General features: G+C 43.5%; 2 protein-coding genes across 2 annotated transcripts; both read left to right on the forward strand.

Moving 5' to 3' along the window:
* The first annotated feature begins 297 nt into the window (after window positions 1–297).
* On the forward strand, window positions 298–18,736 carry LOC125383520 (mucin-5AC-like). The gene is made up of 4 exons (XM_048401844.1): window positions 298–380; window positions 14,422–14,599; window positions 17,432–18,011; window positions 18,608–18,736. Exons 1-4 carry the CDS (start codon window positions 305–307, stop codon window positions 18,734–18,736), a joined length of 963 nt encoding a protein of 320 aa, XP_048257801.1. The 5' UTR covers window positions 298–304.
* An 894-nt stretch (window positions 18,737–19,630) lies between these two features.
* Window positions 19,631–26,367, forward strand: LOC124120336 (mucin-5AC-like). The gene is made up of 3 exons (XM_048401845.1): window positions 19,631–20,470; window positions 20,672–21,456; window positions 25,609–26,367. Exons 1-3 carry the CDS (start codon window positions 19,752–19,754, stop codon window positions 25,989–25,991), a joined length of 1,887 nt encoding a protein of 628 aa, XP_048257802.1. The 5' UTR covers window positions 19,631–19,751; the 3' UTR covers window positions 25,992–26,367.
* The last annotated feature ends 987 nt before the right edge of the window (window positions 26,368–27,354 follow it).

Consider the following 27,354-nt stretch of genomic DNA (forward strand, 5'->3'; position numbering starts at 1 on the left):
TGGATTGATTCCTAGTAGGTACCAGTGACCAGATGGCTGAAACACAAATACGTTCAAACGCCCGAAACACAGGTGTCAAAACGTGTGGTGTCTGCATGGGTGCACCTGCCTCTATTCGCCCAGCAGGCAATATGTACCCGATACTACCCAGGGAGTTGAAAATGCTCACTGGAATTCGTGGTTACGGAATCACTGATCGGGGTTTTAAATATAGACCCAATGTGAGCAGAGGTGTAGTGATTAGTATTAAATATATGAATGCTACAATATACATTGCATGAATTTTTCTTTAGAATTTCAGACGATGGATAGATCAAATTTCGCAGTCAGACTCATCCTTTCCCTGGTATTCCTTCTCTGTTCTCTTGGTTTCTGCCATGGTAAGATCTATTCTTGTTTGGTGAAATAGAAAACTTGAAATGCATAGTCGTCACAGAACAAAGCAATTTACATGTACAAAACACGTACGTCTCAAAAGATAAACACACGTACGTCACAAATGTACTATACACGTACATCACAAAAGACCAATACCCGTACGTCACAAATGTACAATACACGTACGTCACAAAAGTCAATACACGTACGTCACAAAAGCACAATACACGTACGTCACAAATGTACAATACACGTACGTCACAAAAGTCAATACACGTACGTCACAAAAGCACAATACACGCACGTCACAAACTATCAACACACGTACGTCATAAAAGTACAATACAAGTACTTCAGAAAAGTACAATACACGTACGTCACAAAAGCACAAGATAAGTTTATTCTTGTTTGCTGAAATGAAAACTTTAGAAATGCACTATGCATATTTGTCACAGAAGAACAAATCACTTTACATGTAAAATACACGTACGCCACAAAAGTAAAATGAACGTACGTCACATTAGCACAATACACGTGCAACATAGAAATACAATACACGTACATATACGTCACAAATGCACTATACACGTACGTCACAAAAGTACAATACACGGACGTCACAAAATACAATACACGTGTTTAGTATCCACCATGGTGTTCAGTATGAAGTGTTCAGTATTTACCATGGTGGTCAGTGTTAAGTGTTCAGTAGCCACCATTGTGTTCAGTGTTAAGTGTTCAGTAGCAACCATTGTGTTCAGTGTTACGTGTTCAGTAGCAACCATGGTGGTCAGTGTTACGTGTTCAGTAGCCACCATGGTGTTCAGTGTTACGTGTTCAGTATCAACCATGCTGGTCAGTATGAAATGTTCAGTATCCACCATGGTGTTCAGTGTTTAGTGTTCAGTATCCACCATGGTGGTCAGTGTTAAGTGTTCAGTATCCACCATGGTGTTCAGTATGAAGTGTTCAGTATCCACCATGGTGTTCAGTGTTCAGAATCCACCATGGTGTTCATTGTTAAGTGTTCAGTAGCCACCATGGTGTTCAGTATCCACCATGGTGTTCAGTATGAAGTGTTCAGTATCCACCATGGTGTTCAGGGTTCAGAATCCATCATGGTGTTCATTGTTAAGTGTTCAGTAGCCACCATGGTGGTCAGTGTTACGTGTTTAGTAGCCACCATGGTGTTCATTGTTAAGTGTTCAGTAGCAACCATGGTGGTCATTGTTAAGCGTTCAGTAGCCACCATGGTGTTCATTGTTAAGTGTTCAGTAGCAACCATGGTGGTCAGTGTTACGTGTTCAATATCCACCATGGTGGTCAGTGTTAAGTGTTCAGTATTCACAATGGTGGTCAGTGTTAAGTGTTCAGTATCCACCATGGTGTTCAGTGTTAAGTGTTTAGTATTCACCATGGTGGTCAGTGCTACGTGTTCAATATCCACCATGGTGGTCAGTTTTAAGTGTTCAGTATCCACCATGGTGTTCAGTGTTCAGTATTCAGTATCAACCATGGTGGTCAGTGTTACGTGTTCAGTATCAACCATGGTGGTCAGTGTTAAGTGTTCAGTAGCCACCGTGGTGGTCAGTGTAACGTGTTCAGTAGCCACCATAGTGGTCAGTGTGACGTGTTCAGTATTCACCGTGTTGGTCAGTGTTACGTGTTCAGTATCCACCATGGTGGTCAGTGTTCAGTGTTCAGTGTTCAGTATCCACCATGGTGGTCAGTGTTCAGTGTTCAGTATCCACCATGGTGGTCAGTGTTACGTGTTCAATATCCACTATGGTGTTCAGTGTTCAGTGTTCAGTGTTCAGTGTTCAGTATCCACCATGGTGGTCAGTGTTACGTGTTCAGTATCCATCATGGTGGTCAGTGCTACGTGTTCAATATCCACCATGATGGTCAGTATTACGTTTTCAGTATCCACCATGGTGGTCAGTGTTACGTGTTCAGTATTCACCATGGTGGTCAGTGTTAAGTGTTCAGTATCTACCATGGTTGTCAGTGTTACGTGTTCAGTATTCAGTATCCACCATCGTGGTCAGTGTTACGTGTTCAGTAGCCACCATGGTGGTCAGTGTTACGTTTTCAGTATTCACCATGGTGGTCAGTGTTACGTGTTCAGTATTCACCATGGTGGTCAGTGTTAAGTGTTCAGTATCTACCATGGTGGTCAGTGTTACGTGTTCAGTATTCAGTATCCACCATGGTGGTCAGTGTTAGGTGTTCAGTAGCCACCATGGTGGTCAGTGTTAAGTGTTCAGTATCTACCATGGTGGTCAGTGTTACGTGTTCAGGATTCAGTATCCACCATGGTGGTCAGTGTTACGTTTTCAGTAGCCACCATGGTGGTCAGTGTTAAGTGTTCAGTATCTACCATGGTGGTCAGTGTTACGTGTTCAGTATTCAGTATCCACCATGGTGGTCAGTGTTACATTTTCAGTAGCCACCATGGTGGTCAGTGTTAAGTGTTCAGTATCTACCATGGTGGTCAGTGTTACGTGTTCAGTATTCAGTATTCACCTTGATGGTCAGTATTACGTTTTCAGTATCCACCATGGTGGTCAGTGTTACGTGTTCAGTATTCACCATGGTGGTCAGTGTTAAGTGTTCAGTATCTACCATGGTGGTCAGTGTTACGTGTTCAGTATTCAGTATCCACCATGGTAGTCAGTGTTAGGTGTTCAGTAGCCACCATGGTGGTCAGTGTTAAGTGTTCAGTATCTACCATGGTGGTCAGTCTTAAGTGTTCAGTATTCAGTATCCACCATGGTGGTCAGTGTTACGTTTTCAGTAGCCACCATGGTGGTCAGTGTTAAGTGTTCAGTATCTACCATGGTGGTCAGTGTTACGTGTTCAGTATTCAGTATCCACCATGGTGGTCAGTGTTACGTGTTCAGTATTCACCATGGTGGTCAGTGTTACGTGTTCAGTATTCACCATGGTGGTCAGTGTTAAGTGTTCAGTATCTACCATTGTGGTCAGTGTTACGTGTTCAGTATTCAGTATCCACCATGGTGGTCAGTGTTACGTTTTCAGTAGCCACCTTGGTGGTCAGTGTTAAGTGTTCAGTATCTACCATGGTGGTCAGTGTTACGTGTTCAGGATTCAGTATCCACCATGGTGGTCAGTGTTACGTTTTCAGTAGCCACCATGGTGGTCAGTGTTAAGTGTTCAGTATCTACCATGGTGGTAAGTGTTACGTGTTCAGTATTCAGTATCCACCATGGTGGTCAATGTTACGTGTTCAGTATTCACCATGGTGGTCAGTGTTACGTGTTCAGTATTCACCATGGTGATCAGTGTTAAGTGTTCAGTATCTACCATGGTGGTCAGTGTTACGTGTTCAGTATTCAGTATCCACCATGGTGGTCAGTGTTACGTTTTCAGTAGCCACCATGGTGGTCAGTGTTAAGTGTTCAGTATCTACCATGGTGGTCAGTGTTACGTGTTCAGTATTCAGTATTCACCTTGATGGTCAGTATAACGTTTACAGTATCCACCATGGTGGTCAGTGTTACGTGTTCAGTATTCACCATGGTGGTCAGTGTTACGTGTTCAGTATTCACCATGGTGGTCAGTGTTAGGTGTTCAGTAGCCACCATGGTGGTCAGTGTTAAGTGTTCAGTACCTACCATGGTGGTCAGTGTTACGTGTTCAGGATTCAGTATCCACCATGGTGGTCAGTGTTACGTTTTCAGTAGCCACCATGGTGGTCAGTGTTAAGTGTTCAGTATCTACCATGGTGGTCAGTGTTACGTGTTCAGTATTCAGTATCCACCATGGTGGTCAGTGTTACGTGTTCAGTATTCACCATGGTGGTCAGTGTTACGTGTTCAGTATTCACCATGGTGGTCAGTGTTAAGTGTTCAGTATCTACCATGGTGGTCAGTGTTACGTGTTCAGTATTCAGTATCCACCATGGTGGTCAGTGTTACGTTTTCAGTAGCCACCATGGTGGTCAGTGTTAAGTGTTCAGTATCTACCATGGTGGTCAGTGTTACGTGTTCAGTATTCAGTATTCACCTTGATGGTCAGTATTACGTTTACAGTATCCACCATGGTGGTCAGTGTTACGTGTTCAGTATTCACCATGGTGGTCAGTGTTAAGTGTTCAGTATCTACCATGGTGGTCAGTGTTACGTGTTCAGTATTCAGTATCCACCATGGTGGTCAGTGTTAGGTGTTCAGTAGCCACCATGGTGGTCAGTGTTAAGTGTTCAGTATCTACCATGGTGGTCAGTGTTACGTGTTCAGTATTCAGTATCCACCATGGTGGTCAGTGTTACGTTTTCAGTAGCCACCATGGTGGTCAGTGTTAAGTGTTCAGTATCTACCATGGTGGTCAGTGTTACGTGTTCAGTATTCAGTATCCACCATGGTGGTCAGTGTTAGATGTTCAGTAGCCACCATGGTGGTCAGTGTTAAGTGTTCAGTATCTACCATGGTGGTCAGTGTTACGTGTTCAGGATTCAGTATCCACCATGGTGGTCAGTGTTACGTTTTCAGTAGCCACCATGGTGGTCAGTGTTAAGTGTTCAGTATCTACCATGGTGGTCAGCGTTACGTGTTCAGTATTCAGTATCCACCATGCTGGTCAGTGTTACGTGTTCAGTATTCACCATGGTGGTCAGTGTTACGTGTTCAGTATTCACCATGGTGGTCAGTGTTAAGTGTTCAGTATCTACCATTGTGGTCAGTGTTACGTGTTCAGTATTCAGTATCCACCATGGTGGTCAGTGTTACGTTTTCAGTAGCCACCTTGGTGGTCAGTGTTAAGTGTTCAGTATCTACCATGGTGGTCAGTGTTACGTGTTCAGTATTCAGTATTCACCATGGTGGTCAGTGTTACGTGTTCAGTATCCACCATGGTGGTCAGTGTTAGGTGTTCAGTAGCCACCATGGTGGTCAGTGTTAAGTGTTCAGTATCTACCATGGTGGTCAGTGTTACGTGTTCAGGATTCAGTATCCACCATGGTGGTCAGTGTTACGTTTTCAGTAGCCACCATGGTGGTCAGTGTTAAGTGTTCAGTATCTACCATGGTGGTCAGTGTTACGTGTTCAGTATTCAGTATCCACCATGCTGGTCAGTGTTAAGTGTTCAGTATTCATCATGGTGGTCAGTGTTACGTGTTCAGTATTCACCATGGTGGTCAGTGTTAAGTGTTCAGTATCTACCATGGTGGTCAGTGTTACGTGTTCAGCATTCAGTATCCACCATGGTGGTCAGTGTTACGTTTTCAGTAGCCACCATGGTGGTCAGTGTTAAGTGTTCAGTATCTACCATGGTGGTCAGTGTTACGTGTTCAGTATTCAGTATTCACCTTGATGGTCAGTATTACGTTTTCAGTATCCACCATGGTGGTCAGTGTTACGTGTTCAGTATTCACCATGGTGGTCAGTGTTAAGTGTTCAGTATCTACCATGGTGGTCAGTGTTACGTGTTCAGTATTCAGTATCCACCATGGTGGTCAGTGTTAGGTGTTCAGTAGCCACCATGGTGGTCATTGTTAAGTGTTCAGTATCTACCATGGTGGTCAGTGTTACGTGTTCAGGATTCAGTATCCACCATGGTGGTCAGTGTTACGTTTTCAGTAGCCACCATGGTGGTCAGTGTTAAGTGTTCAGTATCTACCATGGTGGTCAGTGTTACGTGTTCAGTATTCAGTATCCACCATGGTGGTCAGTGTTACGTGTTCAGTATTCACCATGGTGGTCAGTGTTACATGTTCAGTATTCACCATGGTGGTCAGTGTTAAGTGTTCAGTATCTACCATGGTGGTCAGTGTTACGTGTTCAGCATTCAGTATCCACCATGGTGGTCAGTGTTACGTTTTCAGTAGCCACCATGGTGGTCAGTGTTAAGTGTTCAGTATCTACCATGGTGGTCAGTGTTACGTGTTCAGTATTCAGTATTCACCTTGATGGTCAGTATTACGTTCTCAGTATCCACCATGGTGGTCAGTGTTACGTGTTCAGTATTCACCATGGTGGTCAGTGTTAAGTGTTCAGTATCTACCATGGTGGTCAGTGTTACGTGTTCAGTATTCAGTATCCACCATGGTGGTCAGTGTTAGGTGTTCAGTAGCCACCATGGTGGTCAGTGTTAAGTGTTCAGTATCTACCATGGTGGTCAGTGTTACGTGTTCAGTATTCAGTATCCACCATGGTGGTCAGTGTTACGTTTTCAGTAGCCACCATGGTGGTCAGTGTTAAGTGTTCAGTATCTACCATGGTGGTCAGTGTTACGTTTTCAGTATTCAGTATCCACCATGGTGGTCAGTGTTACGTGTTCAGTATTCACCATGGTGGTCAGTGTTACGTGTTCAGTATCTACCATGGTGGTCAGTGTTACGTGTTCAGTATTCAGTGTCCACCATGGTTGTCAGTGTTACGTGTTCAGTATTCACCATGGTGGTCAGTGTTCCGTGTTCAGTATTCACCATGGTGGTCAGTGTTAAGTGTTCAGTATTTACCATGGTGGTCAGTGTTACGTGTTCAGTATTCAGTATCCACCATGGTGTTCAGTGTTACGTGTTCAGTAGCCACCATGATGGTCAGTGTTAAGTGTTCAGTATCCACCATGGTGGTCAGTGTTAAGTGTTCAGTATCCACAATTGTGTTTAGTGTTACGTTTTCAGTAGCCACCATGGTGGTCAGTGTTAAGTGTTCAGTATTCACCGTGGTGTTCATTGTTAAGTGTTCAGTAGCCACCATGGTGGTCAGTGTTACGTGTTCAGTATTCAGTATCCACCATGGTGTTCAGTGTTACGTGTTCAGTAGCCACCATGGTGGTCGGTGTTACGTGTTCAGTATCCACCACGGTGTTCAGTGTTAAGTGTTCAGTACCCACCATGGTGGTCAGTGTTACGTGTTCAGTATCCACTATGGTATTCAGTGTTAAGTGTTCAGTATCCACAATTGTGTTTAGTGTTACGTTTTCAGTAGCCACCATGGTGGTCAGTGTTAAGTGTTCAGTATTCACCATGGTGTTCATTGTTTAGTGTTCAGTAGCCACCATGGTGCTCAGTGTTAAGTGTTCAGTATCCACCATGGTGGTCAGTGTTACGTGTTCAGTATCCACTATGGTATTCAGTGTTAAGTGTTCAGTATCCACAATTGTGTTTAGTGTTACGTTTTCAGTAGCCACCATGGTGGTCAGTGTTAAGTGTTCAGTATTCACCATGGTGTTCATTGTTAAGTGTTCAGTAGCCACCATGGTGGTCAGTGTTACGTGTTCAGTAGCCACCATAGTGGTCAGTGTTAAGTGTTCAGTATTCACCATGGTGTTCATTGTTAAGTGTTCAGTAGCCACCATGGTGGTCAGTGTTATGTGTTCAGTAGCCACAATAGTGTTCAGTGTTAAGTGTTCAGTATTCACCATGGTGGTCAGTGTTCAGTGTTCAGTATTCACGGTGGTGGTCAGTGTTACGTGTTCAGTATCCACCATGGCGGTCAGTGTTCAGTGTTCAGTGTTCAGTAGCCACCATGGTGTTCAGTGTTACGTGTTCAGTATCCACCATGGTGGTCAGTGGTCAGTGTTTAGTATCCACCATGGTGGTCAGTGTTACGTTTTCAGTATTCACCATGGTGGTCAGTGTTAAGTGTTCAGTATCAACCATGGTGGTCAGTGTTACGCGTTCAGTATTCACCATGGTGGTCAGTGTTACGTGTTCAGTATTCACCATGGTGGTCAGTGTTACGTGTTCAGTATTCACCATGGTGGTCAGTGTTACGTGTTCAGTATCCACCATCTTGTTCAGTGTTCAGTATTCACCATGGTGGTCAGTGTTCAGTGTTTAGTATTCACCATGGTGGTCAGTGTTACGTGTTCAGTATCAACCATGGTGGTCAGTGTTACGTGTTCAGTATCCACCATGGTGGTCAGTGTTACGTGTTCAGCATCCAATATGTTGTTCAGTATGAAGTGTTCAGTATCAACCATGGTGGTCAGTGTTACGCGTTCAGTATTCACCATGGTGGTCAGTGTTCAGTGTTCAGTATTCACCATGGTGGTCAGTGTTAAGTGTTCAGTAGCCACCATGGTGGTCAGTGTTACGTGTTCAGTAGCCACCATGGTGGTCAGTGTTACGCGTTCAGTATTCACCATGGTGGTCAGTGTTCAGTGTTCAGTATTCACGACGGTGGTCAGTGTTCAGTGTTCAGTATTCACCATGGTGGTCAGTGTTAAGTGTTCAGTATTCACCATGGTGGTCAGTGTTCAGTGTTCAGTAGCCACCATGGTGGTCAGTGTTAAGTGTTCAGTAGCCACCATGGTGGTCAGTGTTACGCGTTCAGTATTCACCATGATGGTCAGTGTTCAGTGTTCAATATTCAAGACGGTGGTCAGTGTTCAGTGTTCAGTATTCACCATGGTGGTCAGTGTTAAGTGTTCAGTATTCACCATGGTGGTCAGTGTTACGTGTTCAGTGTTCAGTATCAACCATGGTGGTCAGTGTTACGTTTTCAGTATTCACCATGGTGGTCAGTGTTCAGTGTTCAGTATTCACCATGGTGTTCAGTGTTACGTGTTCAGCATCCAATATGATGTTCAGTATGAAGTGTTCAGTACCAACCATGGTGGTCAGTGTTACGTGTTCAGTATTCACCATGGTGGTCAGTGTTACGTGTTCAGTATCCACCATGGTGGTCAGGGTTCAGTATCCACCATGGTGGTCAGTGTTACGTTTTCAGTATTCACCATGGTGTTCAGTATGAAGTGTTCAGTATTCACCATGGTGTTCAGTATGAAGTGTTCAGTATTCACCATGTTGGTCAGTATTCACCATGGTGTTCAGTATGAAGTGTTCAGTATTCACCATGTTGGTCAGTATTCACCATGGTGGTCAGTGTTACGTGTTCAGTATTCACCATGGTGTTCAGTATTCACCATGGTGGTCAGTGTTAACTGTTCAGTATCCACCATCGTGGTCAGTGTTCAGTGTTCAGTGTTCAGTATTCACCATGGTGGTCAGTGTTACGTTTTCATTATTCACCATGGTGGTCAGTGTTACGTGTTCAGTATCAACCATGGTGGTCAGTGTTACGTTTTCAGTATTCACCATGGTGGTCAGTGTTAAGTGTTCAGTATCAACCATGGTGGTCAGTGTTACGTGTTCAGTATTCACCATGGTGGTCAGTGTTACGTGTTCAGTATCCACCATGGTGGTCAGTGTTACGTGTTCAGTATCCACCATGTTGTTCAGTGTTACGTTTTCAGTATTCACCATGGTGGTCAGTATGAAGTGTTCAGTATTCACCATGGTGTTCAGTATGAAGTGTTCAGTATTCACCATGGTGGTCAGTATTCACCATGGTGTTCAGTATGAAGTGTTCATTATTCACCATGTTGGTCAGTATTCACCATGGTGGTCAGTGTTACGTGTTCAGTATTCACCATGGTGTTCAGTATTCACCATGGTGGTCAGTGTTACGTTTTCAGTATTCACGATGGTGGTCAGTGTTAAGTGTTCAGTATCCACCATGGTGGTCAGTGTTACGTGCTCAGTTTTCACCATGGTGGTCAGTGTTACGTGTTCAGTATCCACCATGGTGGTCAGTGTTAAGTGTTCAGTATCCACCATGGTGGTCAGTGTTACGTGTTCAGTGTTCAGTATCAACCATGGTGGTCAGTGTTACGTTTTCAGTATTCACCATGGTGGTCAGTGTTCAGTGTTCAGTATTCACCATGGTGTTCAGTGTTACGTGTTCAGCATCCAATATGATGTTCAGTATGAAGTGTTCAGTACCAACCATGGTGGTCAGTGTTACGTGTTCAGTATTCACCATGGTGGTCAGTGTTACGTGTTCAGTATCCACCATGGTGGTCAGGGTTCAGTATCCACCATGGTGGTCAGTGTTACGTTTTCAGTATTCACCATGGTGTTCAGTATGAAGTGTTCAGTATTCACCATGGTGTTCAGTATGAAGTGTTCAGTATTCACCATGGTGGTCAGTATTCACCATGGTGTTCAGTATGAAGTGTTCAGTATTCACCATGTTGGTCAGTATTCACCATGGTGGTCAGTGTTTCGTGTTCAGTATTCACCATGGTGTTCAGTATTCACCATGGTGGTCAGTGTTAACTGTTCAGTATCCACCATCGTGGTCAGTGTTCAGTGTTCAGTGTTCAGTATTCACCATGGTGGTCAGTGTTACGTTTTCATTATTCACCATGGTGGTCAGTGTTACGTGTTCAGTATCAACCATGGTGGTCAGTGTTACGTTTTCAGTATTCACCATGGTGGTCAGTGTTAAGTGTTCAGTATCAACCATGGTGGTCAGTGTTACGTGTTCAGTATTCACCATGGTGGTCAGTGTTACGTGTTCAGTATCCACCATGGTGGTCAGTGTTACGTGTTCAGTATCCACCATGGTGTTCAGTGTTACGTTTTCAGTATTCACCATGGTGTTCAGTATGAAGTGTTCAGTATTCACCATGGTGTTCAGTATGAAGTGTTCAGTATTCACCATGGTGGTCAGTATTCACCATGGTTTTCAGTATGAAGTGTTCATTATTCACCATGTTGGTCAGTATTCACCATGGTGGTCAGTGTTACGTGTTCAGTATTCACCATGGTGTTCAGTATTCACCATGGTGGTCAGTGTTACGTTTTCAGTATTCACGATGGTGGTCAGTGTTAAGTGTTCAGTATCCACCATGGTGGTCATTGTTACGTGCTCAGTTTTCACCATGGTGGTCAGTGTTACGTGTTCAGTATCCACCATGGTGGTCAGTGTTAAGTGTTCAGTATCCACCATGGTGGTCAGTGTTACGTGTTCAGTATTCACCATGGTGGTCAGTGTTACGTGTTCAGTATCCACCATGGTGGTCAGTGTTAAGTGTTCAGTATCCACCATGGTGGTCAGTGTTCAGTGTTCAGTATTCACCATGGTGGTCAGTGTTACGTGTTCAGTATTCACCATGGTGGTCAGTGTAAAGTGTTCAGTGTCCACCATGGTGGTCAGTGTTAAGTGTTCAGTATCCACAATTGTGTTAAGTGTTACGTTTTCAGTAGCCACCATGGTGGTCAGTGATAAGTGTTCAGTATTCACCATGGTATTCATTGTTAAGTGTTCAGTATCCACCATGGTGCACAGTGTTAAGTGTTTAGTATCCACAATGGTGGTCAGTGTTAAGTGTTCAGTATTCACCATGGTGGTCAGTGTTACGTGTTCAGTATTCACCATGGTGTTCATTGTTAAGTGTTCAGTATCCACCATGGTGGTCAGTGTTAAGTGTTCAGTATTCACCATGGTGGTCAGTGTTACGTGTTCAGTATTCACCATGGTGTTCATTGTTAAGTGTTCAGTATTCACCATGGTGTTCAGTATGAAGTGTTCAGTATTCACCATGGTGGTCAGTATTCACCATGGTGGTCAGTGTTACGTTTTCAGTAGCCACCATGGTGGTCAGTGTTAAGTGTTCAGTATTCACCACGGTGGTCAGTGTTACGTGTTCAGTATTCACCATGGTGTTCATTGTTAAGTGTTCAGTAGCCACCATAGTGTTCAGTGTTAAGTGTTTAGTATCCACCGTGGTGGTCAGTGTTAAGTGTTCAGTATCCACAATTGTGTTAAGTGTTACGTTTTCAGTAGCCACCATGGTGGTCAGTGTTAAGTGTTCAGTATCCACCATGGTGGTCAGTGTTACGCGTTCAGTATTCACCATGGTGGTCAGTGTTAAGTGTTCAGTATTCACCATGGTGGTCAGTGTTACGTGTTCAGTATCCACCATGGTGGTCAGTATTACGTGTTCAGTATCCGCCATGGCGGTCAGTGTTACGTTTTCAGTATTCACGACGGTGGTCAGTGTTAAGTGTTCAGTATCCACCATGGTGGTCAGTGTTACGTGCTCAGTTTTCACCATGGTGGTCAGTGTTACGTGTTCAGTATCCACCATGGTGGTCAGTGTTAAGTGTTCAGTATCCACCATGGTGGTCAGTGTTCAGTGTTCAGTATTCACCATGGTGGTCAGTGTTATGTGTTCAGTATTCACCATGGTGGTCAGTGTAAAGTGTTCAGTGTCCACCATGGTGGTCAGTGTTAAGTGTTCAGTATCCACAATTGTGTTAAGTGTTACGTTTTCAGTAGCCACCATGGTGGTCAGTGATAAGTGTTCAGTATTCACCATGGTATTCATTGTTAAGTGTTCAGTATCCACCATGGTGCACAGTGTTAAGTGTTCAGTATCCACAATGGTGGTCAGTGTTAAGTGTTCAGTATTCACCATGGTGGTCAGTGTTACGTGTTCAGTATTCACCATGGTGTTCATTGTTAAGTGTTCAGTATCCACCATGGTGGTCAGTGTTAAGTGTTCAGTATTCACCATGGTGGTCAGTGTTACGTGTTCAGTATTCATCATGGTGTTCATTGTTAAGTGTTCAGTATTCACCATGGTGTTCAGTATGAAGTGTTCAGTATTCACCATGGTGGTCAGTGTTACGTGTTCAGTAGCCACCATGATGGTCAGTGTTAAGTGTTCAGTATTCACCATGGTATTTATTGTTAAGTGTTCAGTATCCACCATGGTGCACAGTGTTAAGTGTTCAGTATCCACCATGGTGGTCAGTGTTAAGTGTTCAGTATTCACCACGGTGGTCAGTGTTACGTGTTCAGTATTCACCATGGTGTTCATTGTTAAGTTTTCAGTAGCCACCATGGTGTTCAGTGTTAAGTGTTTAGTATCCACTGTGGTGGTCAGTGTTAAGTGTTCAGTATCCACAATTGTGTTAAGTGTTACGTTTTCAGTAGCCACCATGGTGGTCAGTGTTACGTGTTCAGTATCCACCATGGTGGTCAGTGTTACGCGTTCAGTATTCACCATGGTGGTCAGTGTTAAGTGTTCAGTATTCACCATGGTGGTCAGTGTAACGTGTTCAGTAACCACCATGGTGGTCAGTGTTACGTGTTCAGTATCCGCCATGGTGGTCAGTGTTACGTGTTCAGTATCCACCATGGTGGTCAGTGTTACGTGTTCAGTATCCACCATGGTGGTCAGTGTTACGTGTTCAGTATCCGCCATGGTGGTCAGTGTTAAGTGTTCAGTATCCACCATGGCGGTCAGTGCTCAGCATTCAGTAGCCACCATGGTTGTCAGTGTTACGTGTTCAGCATCCACCATGGTTGTCAGTGTTAAGTGTTCAGTAGCCACCATGGTTGTCAGTGTTACGTGTTCAGTATCCACCATGGTGTTCAGTGTTAAGTGTTCAGTATCCACCATGGTGGTCAGTGTTACGTGTTCAGTATCCACCATGGTGTTCAGTGTTAAGTGTTCAGTATCCACCATGGTGGTCAGTGTTAAGTGTTCAGTATCCACCATGGTGGTCAGTGTTAAGTGTTCAGTATCCACCATGGTGGTCAGTGTTAAGTGTTCAGTATCCACCATGGTGTTCAGTGTTCAGTATTCAGTATTCACCATGGTGGTCAGTGTTATGTGTTCAGTATTCACCATTGCGGTCAGTGTTACGTGTTCAGTATCCACCATCTTGTTCAGTGTTCAGTATTCAGTATTCACCATGGTGGTCGGTGTTATGTGTTCAGTATCCACAATGGTTGTCAGTGTTACGTGTTCAGTAGCCACCATGGTGGTCAGTGTAAAGTGTTCAGTATTCACCATTGCGGTCAGTGTTACGTGTTCAGTATCCACCATGGTCGTCAGTGTTAAGTATTCAGTATTCACCATTGCGGTCAGTGTTACGTGTTCAGTATCCACCATGGTGTTCAGTGTTCAGTATTCAGTATTCACCATGGTGGTCAGTGTTACGTTTTCAGTATCCACCATGGTGTTCAGTGTTCAGTATTCAGTATTCACCATGGTGGTCAGTGTTATGTGTTCAGTATCCACAATGGTTGTCAGTGTTACGTGTTCAGTATCCACCATGGTCGTCAGTGTTAAGTGTTCAGTATCCACCATGGTGTTCAGTGTTCAGTATTCAGTATACACCATGGTGTTCAGTGTTATGTGTTCAGTATCCACAATGGTTGTCAGTGTTACGTGTTCATTACGTCAAATTCTGTCGTTCTTGATTACTTCTCCAGGGCAGTGTCGGAGCACCTGTGTTGGACAAGAGAGCGGAGGACAATTCCCCCTGTGCGGAGACTGCACCAGGTACATTGTGTGTGTCAACCAGATTGGAACCATCATGCAGTGCCCCTTTGACTTGGAGTGGAGCGTGGCGACAATGCAGTGTACCTCTCCGGAATTGGCTCAGTGCAGGTATATTACTAACTAATTAACATAACGCCACCTGTCAGTCAAACCATATGATTGACCAATCAGAAAATGCGAAGCGAGTCCGCCATTTTGTCAGACACCTTCTTGAAAGCTGTTTGACAATGTATCAAAATAGTATGAAGTTACGAGGGCTGGCTGAAAAGTTCTAAGCCTAAGTGGGATATCTCAATCGGATTGAAACAAACATTTGCCACCAACAAGTACAATCATTTAATGAATCATAGACATAAGAACTGCAACTGTAGTATTAGTATTGTCTTTGTACCAGACCATCTTGTGAACCTACCCATAGAAATCATCAGAAAAAGACAAAACTGGCTATAGGGCAGTCATCAAGTACCTGCCACTGAAAGGGTTAACTCCCACACAGTTACATGCTGACATGGTCTCCACTTTAGGGGATGATGCCCCTTCCTTTTCCACTGTAAGAAGTGGGCTGCGGAATTCAAGCGTGACAGAGAGAGCTTTGACGATGACCCGCGTCCAGGAAGGCCTTCAACAGCAACCATTCCGGAAAACATTACCCGGGTGCAAGACATGGTGATGGCTGATCGACGATTGACCACTCGACATATTGCCAGTGTTGTGGGCATCTCTCATGAGAGGGTTGAGCACATTATCACCAACGAGTTGGGAATGACAAAAGTTTCTGCAAGATGGGTGCCAAAGCTCTTGACAGCGGATCAGAAACGTGTCAGATGACGTCCCGTGACAATTTATCCTCCTGTTCACAAATCATATCAGCGATCCATGATTGTGGCTTGGAACTAATTGACCATCCCCCTTATTCACCTGATTTGGCCCCGTCAGACTTCCACCTGTTTCCCAAAATGAAAAAGGAACTAGCCGGTCGCCATGTTCCCTGTGAATGACTTTTTAGGGTGGCTGAAGAAAATTTCTTCTTGACCGGCATCCGGGCCTTGCAGCATTGCTAGCAAAAGTGTGTTAACCTGGAAGGGGACTATGTGGAGAAATAAATGAAAACCATCGGATTGGTACTGGTCTTTCACAGTTAGGCTTAGAACTTTTCAGCCAGCCCTCGTACTTTATTTCAAGTGTTCCACGTGACAGTCGCAATAGTGTACAAAAGGTGTCAGTTGCACGATGAACAATATATATTTTGTTAAATGAGAATTTCTAGCAGGGAAGCAATCAAATCCGACTCTTCCACCTTGACCTTGACCTAGATATCTAACTTGACATTCATCTTGGCATTCAACTTGACCTTCTCCTTTGACATATATTTAGCGAACTTTCGAAAACTTTGAGAATACAACTTGGTATCCTCAAAAGTTGCTTCCCTTAGGCGTGTTAGAATCCTATGATAGTGGGTTCGAACACAGGTTGCTCCTGATTATGTTGCTATGGTTTCAGCGCCATATTGCTTCTGAGTTTGTTCAAACTGGTAACCATTTAAGGTCACTTTTCCCGTTCCTCACACAAATATCTGGCACACCGTGTGGTCAGCAGAAATAAAACGAGTGCGATAGTCAGGCAAAGAACTCTAATTCATTTACAATACAACGATTACATACAACAATTACTATTGTACTTCAATTCACATTTACAAAGTTTCTGAATTCCCAAATTTTTATTATGATCACCATTACTAAGTGACCAGTGTGTCGAATGATGTTACTCTAAAGCCAAATTAATTACAACGCCACATGGTGGTCGACACAGAACTGAAATACGACAGTGGCGTAATAAAACTCACTCACTCACTCAATCATGAATGATTGTATGATATATTTTCATTTTATTACAAACCAGGGAGATAAATCATGTGACATGATTGCCCTCATGTTTGTGAGGACGTATGCGTGCGGTGCACCTGTGACACATATCCGAAGCTTTACTCCCGATCCACTCGCTTATATCAAAGCCTAGCTTGAACACTTGCCATTTCAGGCCTACTTTCTCGACCATGGTGCCACCCTGTGTAGAAAACGAGTTGTTTCCCTTGTGAGGAAAACGCAATATCCAATCAGATCGCTGTTCTTATTTCGAATAGCTTCACAAGAAGGCCACCATAGCAAACCACCTGGTAGCACAGATAAAGTACAGATTTGAAATGTCGTCCCTGACAGACATACAAAATTATGTATGATGCCACGGTGAAGTGATGCCACACCGAAGATACTTGTTACTGTGGCATTTCGCTCTTACAATAATGGAGGCATACACACCACACAGTATCAATAGACACACTGCACATCGCGGAAACACGACACTCTCATCTCTGTCACTGTGATCAGCGTTCCGTCGTTGAAGTTTAAAAAAATCTGCACTCAAATATATAAAAGTAGTTGGGCGAGTTCATTAAAAAATTGAAACCACTTCAATTTGTGGGGGGATAATGTCAGCGCAAATTCGACAGGCGATAGTGAGGCCATGGCAGAGAGCACTTTTTCGGAACCTGGACGTTGATTCTGTTAAACGTTCTCTGACTGGACTATCGATATCCGCGATACTCCTCTCGTATTTCAGCACAGAAGGGTTGGCTTAAAGAAAAAAGGCTGTAAACTAGACTTTGTTACAGGTTGTTGGACACGCTTGCCTCGGGAAAGTGAACAGCAGTATAAATGGCACCTGTCTTAATATATCTGCATGTCGAAAGGGATTTAGATCACTCATTTAGTTTCGCTAGTCCGCGCGAACTCACTCACATCAATGAACTACAGAATTAGCTCTGTCAGAAGTCACCAAGAGGTCAACGAGGAGATAGGATGAGTTATCACGTAAAGGATTTCTATAAAAGTAAAAACAAATAGATATGACTGAAAACGTGTATTTTCTTTCTTTTCCGACCAGTGATACAACAAGCCTTACAACCAGCCCTACAACCAGCCCTACCACCAGTCCTACAACTATGTCGATGTGTGTAACCAGCTGTGTTGGAGTTGTGAGTGGCACCTATCAGTCGTGTGATACGTGCACTGGTTTCATATTGTGTTTTGCAAATAATCTCTTTAACAATCCGTGTCCGACAGTTGACGGACAAGTTCTTGTATGGGATGATAACCTGAAGACATGCGAACTTACATCAAGTACCTGTACAGAAACAAGCCCAACAACCAGCCCTACAACCAGCCCTACAACCAGCCCTACCACCAGTCCTACCACTATGTCGATGTGTGTAACCAGCTGTGTTGGAGTTGTGAATGGCGTCTATCAGTCGTGTGATACGTGCACTGGTTTCATATTGTGTTTTGCAAATAATCTCTTTAACAATCCGTGTCCGACAGTTGACGGACAAGTTCTTGTATGGGATGATAACCTGAAGACATGCGAACTTACATCAAGTACCTGTACAGAAACAAGCCCAACAACCAGCCCTACAACCAGCCCTACAACCAGCCCTACCACCAGTCCTATCACTATGTCGATGTGTGTAACCAGCTGTGTTGGAGTTGTGAATGGCGTCTATCAGTCGTGTGATACGTGCACTGGTTTCATATTGTGTTTTGCAAATAATCTCTTTAACAATCCGTGTCCGACAGTTGACGGACAAGTTCTGGTATGGGATGATAACCTGAAGACATGCGAACTTACATCAAGTACCTGTACAGAAACAAGCCCAACAACCAGCCCTACAACCAGCCCTACCACCAGTCCTACCACTATGTCGATGTGTGTAACCAGCTGTGTTGGAGTTGTGAATGGCGTCTATCAGTCGTGTGATACGTGCACTGGTTTCATATTGTGTTTTGCAAATAATCTCTTTAACAATCCGTGTCCGACAGTTGACGGACAAGTTCTTGTATGGGATGATAACCTGAAGACATGCGAACTTACATCAAGTACCTGTACAGAAACAAGCCCAACAACCAGCCCAACAACCAGTCCTACAACCAGTCTTACAACCAGCCCTACAACAAGTCCTACAACCAGTCCTACCACCAGCCCTACAACCAGTCCTACAACTAGCCCTACAACCAGCCCTACAACCAGTCCAACAACCAGTCCTACAACCAGCCCTACAACCAGCCCTACAACCAGTCCTACGACCAGCCCAACAACCAGTCCTACAACCAGTCCTACAACCAGCCCTACAACTATGACGATGTGTGTAGACAGCTGTGTTGGAGTTGTCAGTGGCACCTATCAGTCGTGTGATACCTGTACTGGTTTCATAATATGCGTTGGAAATATTCTCCTTAACAATCCGTGTCAGACAGTTGACGGACAAGTTCTGGTATGGGATGATAACCTGAAGACATGCGAACCTACGTCAAGTACCTGTACAGAAACAAGCCCAACAACCAGCCCAACAACCAGCCCTACAACCAGCCCTACAACCAGTCCTACAACCAGTCCTACAACCAGTCCTACAACCAGTCCTACAACAAGCCCTACAACCAGTCCTACAACCAGCCCTACAACCAGTCCTACAACCAGTCCTACAACAAGTCCTACCACCAGCCCTACAACCAGTCTTACAACCAGTCCTACAACCAGCCCTACAACCAGCCCCACAACCAGCCCTACAACCAGCCCTACAACTATGACGATGTGTGTAGACAGCTGTGTTGGAGTTGTCAGTGGCACCTATCAGTCATGTGAGACCTGTACTGATTTCATAATATGCGTTGGAAATATGCTCTTTAACAATCCCTGTCCGGAGGAAGACGGACAAGTTCTGGTATGGGATGATAATCTGAAGACATGCGAACCTACGTCAAGTACCTGTACAGAAACAAGCCCAACAACCAGCCCAACAACCAGCCCTACAACCAGCCCTACAACCAGCCCTACAACCAGCCCTACAACTAGCCCTACAACAAGCCCTACAACCAGTCCTACAACAAGCCCTACAACCAGTCCTACAACCAGCCCTACAACCAGTCCTACAACAAGTCCTACCACCAGCCCTACAACCAGTCTTACAACCAGTCCCACAACCAGTCCTACAACAAGCCCTACAACCAGTCCTACAACCAGTCCTACAACCAGCCCTACAACCAGTCCTACCACCAGTCCTACAACTAGCCCTACAACCAGCCCTACAACCAGTCCTACAACCAGTCCTACAACCAGTCCTACAACCAGCCCTACAACCAGTCCTACAACTAGCCCTACAACCAGCCCTACAACCAGCCCTACAACCAGCCCTACAACCAGCCCTACAACTATGACGATGTGTGTAGACAGCTGTGTTGGAGTTGTCAGTGGCACCTATCAGTCGTGTGATACCTGTACTGGTTTCATAATATGCGTTGGAAATATTCTCTTTAACAATCCCTGTCCGGAGGAAGACGGACAAGTTCTGGTATGGGATGATAACCTGAAGACATGCGAACCTACGTCAAGTACCTGTACAGAAACAAGCCCAACAACCAGCCCAACAACCAGCCCTACAACCAGCCCTACAACCAGCCCTACAACCAGCCCTACAACCAGCGCTACAACCAGCCCTACAACCAGCCCTACAACCAGCGCTACAACCAGTCCTACAACCAGTCCTACAACCAGCCCTACAACCAGTCCTACCACCAGTCCTACAACTAGCCCTACAACCAGCCCTACAACCAGTCCTACAACAAGCCCAACAACCAGTCCTACAACCAGTCCTACAACCAGCCCTACAACCAGTCCTACCACCAGTCCTACAACTAGCCCTACAACCAGCCCTACAACCAGTCTTACAACCAGTCCTACAACCAGCCCTACAACCAGTCCTACCACCAGTCCTACAACTAGCCCTACAACCAGCCCTACAACCAGTCCTACAACCAGTCCTACAACCAGTCCTACAACCAGTCCTTCAACCAGCCCTACAACCAGTCCTACAACTAGCCCTACAACCAGCCCTACAACCAGCCCTACAACCAGCCCTACAACTATGACGATGTGTGTAGACAGCTGTGTTGGAGTTGTCAGTGGCACCTATCAGTCGTGTGATACCTGTACTGGTTTCATAATATGCGTTGGAAATATTCTCTTTAACAATCCCTGTCCGGAGGAAGACGGACAAGTTCTGGTATGGGATGATAACCTGAAGACATGCGAACCTACGTCAAGTACCTGTACAGAAACAAGCCCAACAACCAGCCCTACAACCAGCCCTACAACCAGCGCTACAACCAGCCCTACAACCAGCCCTACAACCAGCGCTACAACCAGTCCTACAACCAGTCCTACAACCAGCCCTACAACCAGTCCTACCACCAGTCCTACAACTAGCCCTACAACCAGCCCTACAACCAGTCCTACAACCAGTCCTACAACCAGCCCTACAACCAGTCCTACAACCAGTCCTACAACCAGTCCTTCAACCAGTCCTACAACCAGTCCTACAACTAGCCCTACAACCAGTCCTACAACCAGTCCTACAACCAGTCCTACAACCAGCCCTACAACCAGTCCTACAACCAGTCCTACAACCAGTCCTACAACCAGTCCTACAACCAGTCCTACAACCAGTCCTACAACCAGCCCTACAACCAGTCCTACAACCAGTCCTACAACCAGCCCTACAACCAGTCCTACCACCAGTCCTACAACCAGCCCTACAACCAGTCCTACCACCAGTCCTACAACTAGCCCTACAACCAGCCCTACAACCAGTCTTACAACCAGTCCTACAACCAGCCCTACAACCAGTCCTACAACCAGTCCTACAACCAGTCCTACAACCAGTCCTACAACCAGTCCTACAACTAGCCCTACAACCAGCCCTACAACCAGTCCTACAACCAGTCCTACAACCAGTCCTACAACCAGCCCTACAACCAGTCCTACAACCAGTCCTACAACCAGTCCTACAACCAGTCCTACAACCAGCCCTACAACCAGTCCTACAACCAATCCTGCACCCGCTGTGGCAGCTGGAATAGGTACGTGTGTGTTTGTGTTTCTGTAAATAAATATAATGCCACACACTATAAAATAAAATCCACACATAACAGCAACAATATTTTACTGCCCTCGTGCATAACGAATCTCCATGTGTATGATAGTATAAAGAATATGAGGGCGTTGCTAATGCGTGTCAACCATTTTAATAATATGTGTTTATATTACAGGTACAATGACAACACATGCGAAACCTGTTATTGCTTTCAATCAATTCATTTCAGTACATTCAGGCCCCAGGCCTTTGGTTCAGGCGTGTTTGCAGTTAACTGTACATTTCTTTCCATATGTGCATGGTACAAATATTTTGCTAGATCAGTAATGATGTTAGAGTTTGGCGATGACATTAATATATTAAATTTATTGATGTTAGGTCCTTAGGCTGGACCCACTAAAAGAAAAGGGAATTCATTTTCAAAGCAGTTTACAAAGTTACAAAGATTACATTTTCTTTAATGTATAGGTATATTGAAGTGACGTCCACGCTCAATTTCAAGGTCATGACAACTTAAACGAAAATGAGAAAGATAACTTTTGTTGTTGCTTTGTGTTTTGAGGTTCAAATAGTTTTCACAGTTTATAGAAACTTTAAATGTTGCCTTATAGGACATAACTTGCAAGTAGATCACTCAAGTCTGTGTGGTTACTTTCTCATTGGCAGAGTATTAAGTATACGTGATGACCTTGTCATTGGCGGTGTATTAAGTATATGTGATCACCTTCTCATTGGGGGTGTATTAAGTATATGTGATCACCTTGACATTGGCGGTGTATTAAGTATATGTGATGACCTTGTCATTGGCGGAGTATAAAGTATATGTGATCGCTTTGTCATTGGCGGAGTATTTAGTATATGTGATGACCTTCTCATTGGGGGTGTATTAAGTATATGTGATCACCTTGACATTGGCGGTGTATTAAGTATATGTGATGACCTTGTCATTGGCGGTGTATTAAGTATATGTGATCACCTTCTCATTGGGGGTGTATTAAGTATATGTGATCACCTTGACATTGGCGGTGTATTAAGTATATGTGATGACCTTGTCATTGGCGGAGTATAAAGTATATGTGATCGCTTTGTCATTGGCGGAGTATTTAGTATATGTGATGACCTTGTCATTGGCGGTGTATTAAGTATATGTGATGACCTTGTCATTGGCAGAGTATTAAGTATATGTGATGACCTTGTCATTGGCAGAGTATTATGTATATGTGAGCACCTTGTCATTGGCAGAGGAGTAAGTATATGTAATGACCTTGTCATTGTCGGTGTATTAAGTATATGTGATGACCTTGTCATTGGCGGTGTAGTAAGTATATGTGATCACCTTGTCATTGGCGATGTATTAAGTATGAATGGTTACCTTGTCATTAGCGGTGTATTAAGTATGAATGGTTACCTTGTCGTTGTCGGTGTATGAAGTATGTATGGTTACCTTGTCATTGGCGGAGTATTAAGTATTTATGAAAACCTTGTCATTGACAATGTATGAAGTATAGATGGTTACCCTGTGATTGTCGGTGTATGAAGTGTATATGGTAACCTTGTCATTGGCGGAGTATTAAGTATTTATGACAACCTTGTCATTGGCGGAGTATTAAGTATTAATGAGAACCTTGTCATTGGCGGAGTATTAAGTATTTATGACAACCTTGTCATTGGCGGAGTATTAAGTGTTTATGACAACCTGTCATTGGCGGAGTATTAAGTATTAATGAGAACCTTGTCATTGGCGGAGTATTAAGTATTTATGACAACCTTGTCATTGGCGGAGTATTAAGTGTTTATGACAACCTTGTCATTGGCGGAGTATTAAGTATTTATGACAACCTTGTCATTGGCGGAGTATTAAGTATTTATGACAACATTGTCAATGGCGGAGTATTAAGTATACGTGATGACCTTGTCATTGGCGGTGTATTAAGTATATGTGATCACCTTCTCATTGGGGGTGTATTAAGTATATGTGATCACCTTGTCATTGGCAGAGTATTAAGTATATGTGATGACCTTGTCATTGGCGGTGTATTAAGTATATGTGATGACCTTGTCATTGGCGGTGTATTAAGTATATGTGATCACCTTGTCATTGGCAGAGTATTATGTATATGTGAGCACCTTGTCATTTGCAGAGTAGTAAGTATATGTAATGGCCTTGTCATTGTCGGTGTATTAAGTATATGTGATGACCTTGTCATTGGCGGTGTATTAAGTATATGTGATCACTTTGTCATTGGCGATGTATTAAGTATGAATGGTTACCTTGTCATTAGCGGTGTATTAAGTATGAATGGTTACCTTGTCGTTGTCGGTGTATGAAGTATGTATGGTTACCTTGTCATTGGCGGAGTATTAAGTATTTATGACAACATTGTCATTGGCGGAGTATTAAGTATACGTGATGACCTTGTCATTGGCGGTGTATTAAGTATATGTGATGACCTTCTCATTGGGGGTGTATTAAGTATATGTGATCACCTTGTCATTGGCAGAGTATTAAGTATATGTGATGACCTTGTCATTGGCGGTGTATTAAGTATATGTGATGACCTTGTCATTGGCAGAGTATTAAGTATACGTGATGACCTTGTCATTGGCAGTGTATTAAGTATACGTGATGACCTTGTCATTGGCGGAGTATTAAGTATATGTGATGACCTTGTCATTGGCGGTGTATTAAGTATATGTGATGACCTTGTCATTGGCAGAGTATTAAGTATACGTGATGACCTTGTCATTGGCGGAGTATTAAGTATATGTGATGACCTTGTCATTGGCGGTGTATTAAGTATATGTGATGACCTTGTCATTGGCAGAGTATTAAGTATATGTGATCGCTTTGTCATTGGCGGTGTATTAAGTATATGTGAACACCTTGTCATTGGCAGAGTATTAAGTATACGTGATGACCTTGTCATTGGCGGTGTATTAAGTATATGTGGTCACCTTCTCATTGGCAGAGTATTAAGTATATGTGATCACCTTGTCATTTGCAGAGTAGTAAGTATATGTAATGACCTTGTCATTGTCGGTGTATTAAGTATATGTGATGACCTTGTCATTGGCGGTGTAGTAAGTATATGTGATCACCTTGTCATTGGCGATGTATTAAGTATGAATGGTTACCTTGTCATTAGCGGTGTATTAAGTATGAATGGTTACCTTGTCGTTGTCGGTGTATGAAGTATGTATGGTTACCTTGTCATTGGCGGAGTATTAAGTATTTATGACAACGTTGTCATTGACAATGTATGAAGTATAGATGGTTACCCTGTGGTTGTCGGTGTATGAAGTGTATATGGTAACCTTGTCATTGGCGGAGTATTAAGTATTTATGACAACCTTGTCATTGGCGGAGTATTAAGTATTTATGAGAACCTTGTCATTGGCGTTGTATTAATTATTTATGGCAACCTTGTCATTGGCGGAGTATTAAGTGTTTATGACAACCTGTCATTGGCGGAGTATTAAGTATTGATGACAACCTTGTCATTGGCGGTGTATTAAGTATTTATGACAACCTTGTCATTGGCGGAGTATTAAGTATTTATGACAACATTGTCATTGGCGGAGTATTAAGTATTTATGACAACCTTGTCATTGGCGGAGTATTAAGTATTTATGACAACCTTGTCATATGTGGAGTATTAAGTATTTATGACAACCTTGTCATTGGCGAAGTATTAAGTATTTATGACAACCTTGTCATTGGCGGAGTATTAAGTATTTATGACAACCTTGTCATTGGCGGAGTATTAAGTATTGATGACAACCTTGTCATTGGCGGAGTATTAAGTATTGATGACAACCTTGTCATTGGCGGTGTATTAAGTATTTATGACAACCTTGTCATTGGCGGAGTATTAAGTATTTATGACAACCTTGTCATTGGCGGAGTATTAAGTATTATGGCAACCTTGTCATTGGCGGAGTATTAAGTATTTATGACAACCTTGTCATTGACAATGTATGAAGTATATATGGTTACCCTGTGGTTGTCGGTGTATGACGTAAGTGTGGATACCTTGTCACTGTCCGTGTATTACGTGTTCTAACGGAGACGCAGCCATAGAGCTGAAATCTTCCCCTGAGCAGCTAAAAACCTAACTCTCTCACTAACTCGTTCCAGCCTCTTCCGCCTGCATGTGGAGCTGCAGTGGGGCCTCTGACGGCGACTACCAATCCTGTGAATCCTGCTACGGATACATCGCCTGTGCGGGAGGCGCTCTTACGCGACGCAACTGTTCTGGGGTCAAGGTGTGGAACGACCTCCTCAAGAGTTGTGAAGAAACGTCTCCGACATGTTCTGTTGTCACTACAACGACGTCGTCTCCTCGGGGCTGCGTTTCCAGCTGCAGTGACCGCGACAATGGGGAATACCAGTCGTGTGAATCCTGCTCGGAGTTTGTTCATTGCAACTGGGGGGATTCTGTTGTTAAACCGTGTCCCGCTGAGCTTGTCTGGGATGACGGCCTGCGGACATGCGACTTCACCTCAACCACATGCCCGTAATAATCTTTACGCCTAAGACGTCATCGTAGGGTGGTTCTTCCCCGTCTCTGACATTGCAAGTGTGTTCTTGGGTGTACAGTGATAGACATCTGATACACAGACTACCCTCCAATCTAATTTTGTTCTCTCGTAACCAGGAAAGTGTAGTTAGTTTTAAAACACGCTCACCTATACTGCCGAGTAAAGTGTCCGCCCATGGTTCACGGTGGCGAAAAATGAAACAAACCAGAAACGATTATTCGATGCTGATGTATTTGATAAGGGCATTATAGCTGCGTTTTAGACCTCACTTTTTAGTGTTTCGGCTTCTCTTTTCACCAAAATTACATTTTGATAACTTTTGTAAAATTTCGATCGGATACAAATTTCAAGTGTATTGCTTTCTTTTTGTTTATTTAACTCGCAACACTCATCCAATCTACATGTGTGTTGTTATTCAAGAAATGTTTGATTTTTTTTGTGCATGTATCGAGGTATAATATTCACAAATTGTATTAAGTCGCATAGAGGGGCGATTGTATTCACAATGTATCACTGTTGTACTTCGATGCATGCACAAAAATGAAGCAATTCTTAGAATTACAAAATCGATCCTGATCTAGTATATTTACTCTAATTATCAGGTTTGTTTGACAAATTTGATCAGTTCGCTGCATAGCGTTAGGCGCAAGATTACATTAATATCTCTACGTCATATACATGTAAATGACAAACAAACGTTTTTGCTACATTAACCAATTTTATTGAATGGATATCGCTTGTGTAAATGTTTCACTTTCACCGGTGTTATACCTGAGGGAGGAAACTGCGGAACTATTTGTTTTCGAAAGGGACTATATTAAGGACGTCATACCAGCATTGCATTGACAGCGAGCATTGCAGCAGCAGCTAACGTCCTAATTTCAAGCGTGGTTCATGTTAAGTGGGAACATGCAGCATTTTAAAAATTGACGACGTCGGGACACCTTTCGTTTGAAGAAACATTGGAGTATATCGCGTATGACGTAGCGATAATATATCAAATTTATAGTTCGATGCATGCACAAAAATTGAGAAACAATTATTAAAAGGGCCTTGAAATATCAATCGCATTTGGAAAGATATTCCCGACAGCAATCTATTCATAGACGTAAACAAGGTCGTCGTCATTTGGAAAGTAGTTCTGTCACTTCCGGTAAAACGTGCATGTATGATGTATAAATGTAAGTTTGTTGTGCATTTATTGAATATGAATGCAAGTTTTTGTGCATTTATGGAATATAAATGCACGATTTTATGCATTTATCGATTATAAATGCACGTTTGTCTGTGTAATTGGAATATAAATGTTGAATGAAAGCCTCTGTGCATTTATTGAATACAA

Source organism: Haliotis rufescens, unplaced genomic scaffold (assembly GCF_023055435.1).
Source record: "Haliotis rufescens isolate VD_foot unplaced genomic scaffold, xgHalRufe1.0.p SCAF_24, whole genome shotgun sequence".
In the NCBI taxonomy this organism is placed as follows: Eukaryota; Metazoa; Mollusca; class Gastropoda; order Lepetellida; family Haliotidae; genus Haliotis; species Haliotis rufescens.

What these genes read in the sequence shown, in the direction of transcription:
- LOC125383520 (XM_048401844.1), top strand. Translation starts at nt 305, where the DNA reads ATGGATAGATCAAATTTCGCAGTCAGACTCATCCTTTCCCTGGTATTC. An exon ending in TTCTCTTGGTTTCTGCCATG is followed by an intron (nt 381 to 14,421) that starts GTAAGATCTATT and finishes TTACTTCTCCAG; the next exon opens with GGCAGTGTCGGAGCACCTGT. An exon ending in CTATCACTATGTCGATGTGT is followed by an intron (nt 18,012 to 18,607) that starts GTAACCAGCTGT and finishes CCCTACAACCAG; the next exon opens with CCCTACAACCAGTCCTACGA.
- LOC124120336 (XM_048401845.1), top strand. Translation starts at nt 19,752, where the DNA reads ATGACGATGTGTGTAGACAGCTGTGTTGGAGTTGTCAGTGGCACCTAT. An exon ending in AGCCCTACAACTATGACGAT is followed by an intron (nt 20,471 to 20,671) that starts GTGTGTAGACAG and finishes CCCAACAACCAG; the next exon opens with CCCTACAACCAGCCCTACAA. An exon ending in CGCTGTGGCAGCTGGAATAG is followed by an intron (nt 21,457 to 25,608) that starts GTACGTGTGTGT and finishes AACTCGTTCCAG; the next exon opens with CCTCTTCCGCCTGCATGTGG.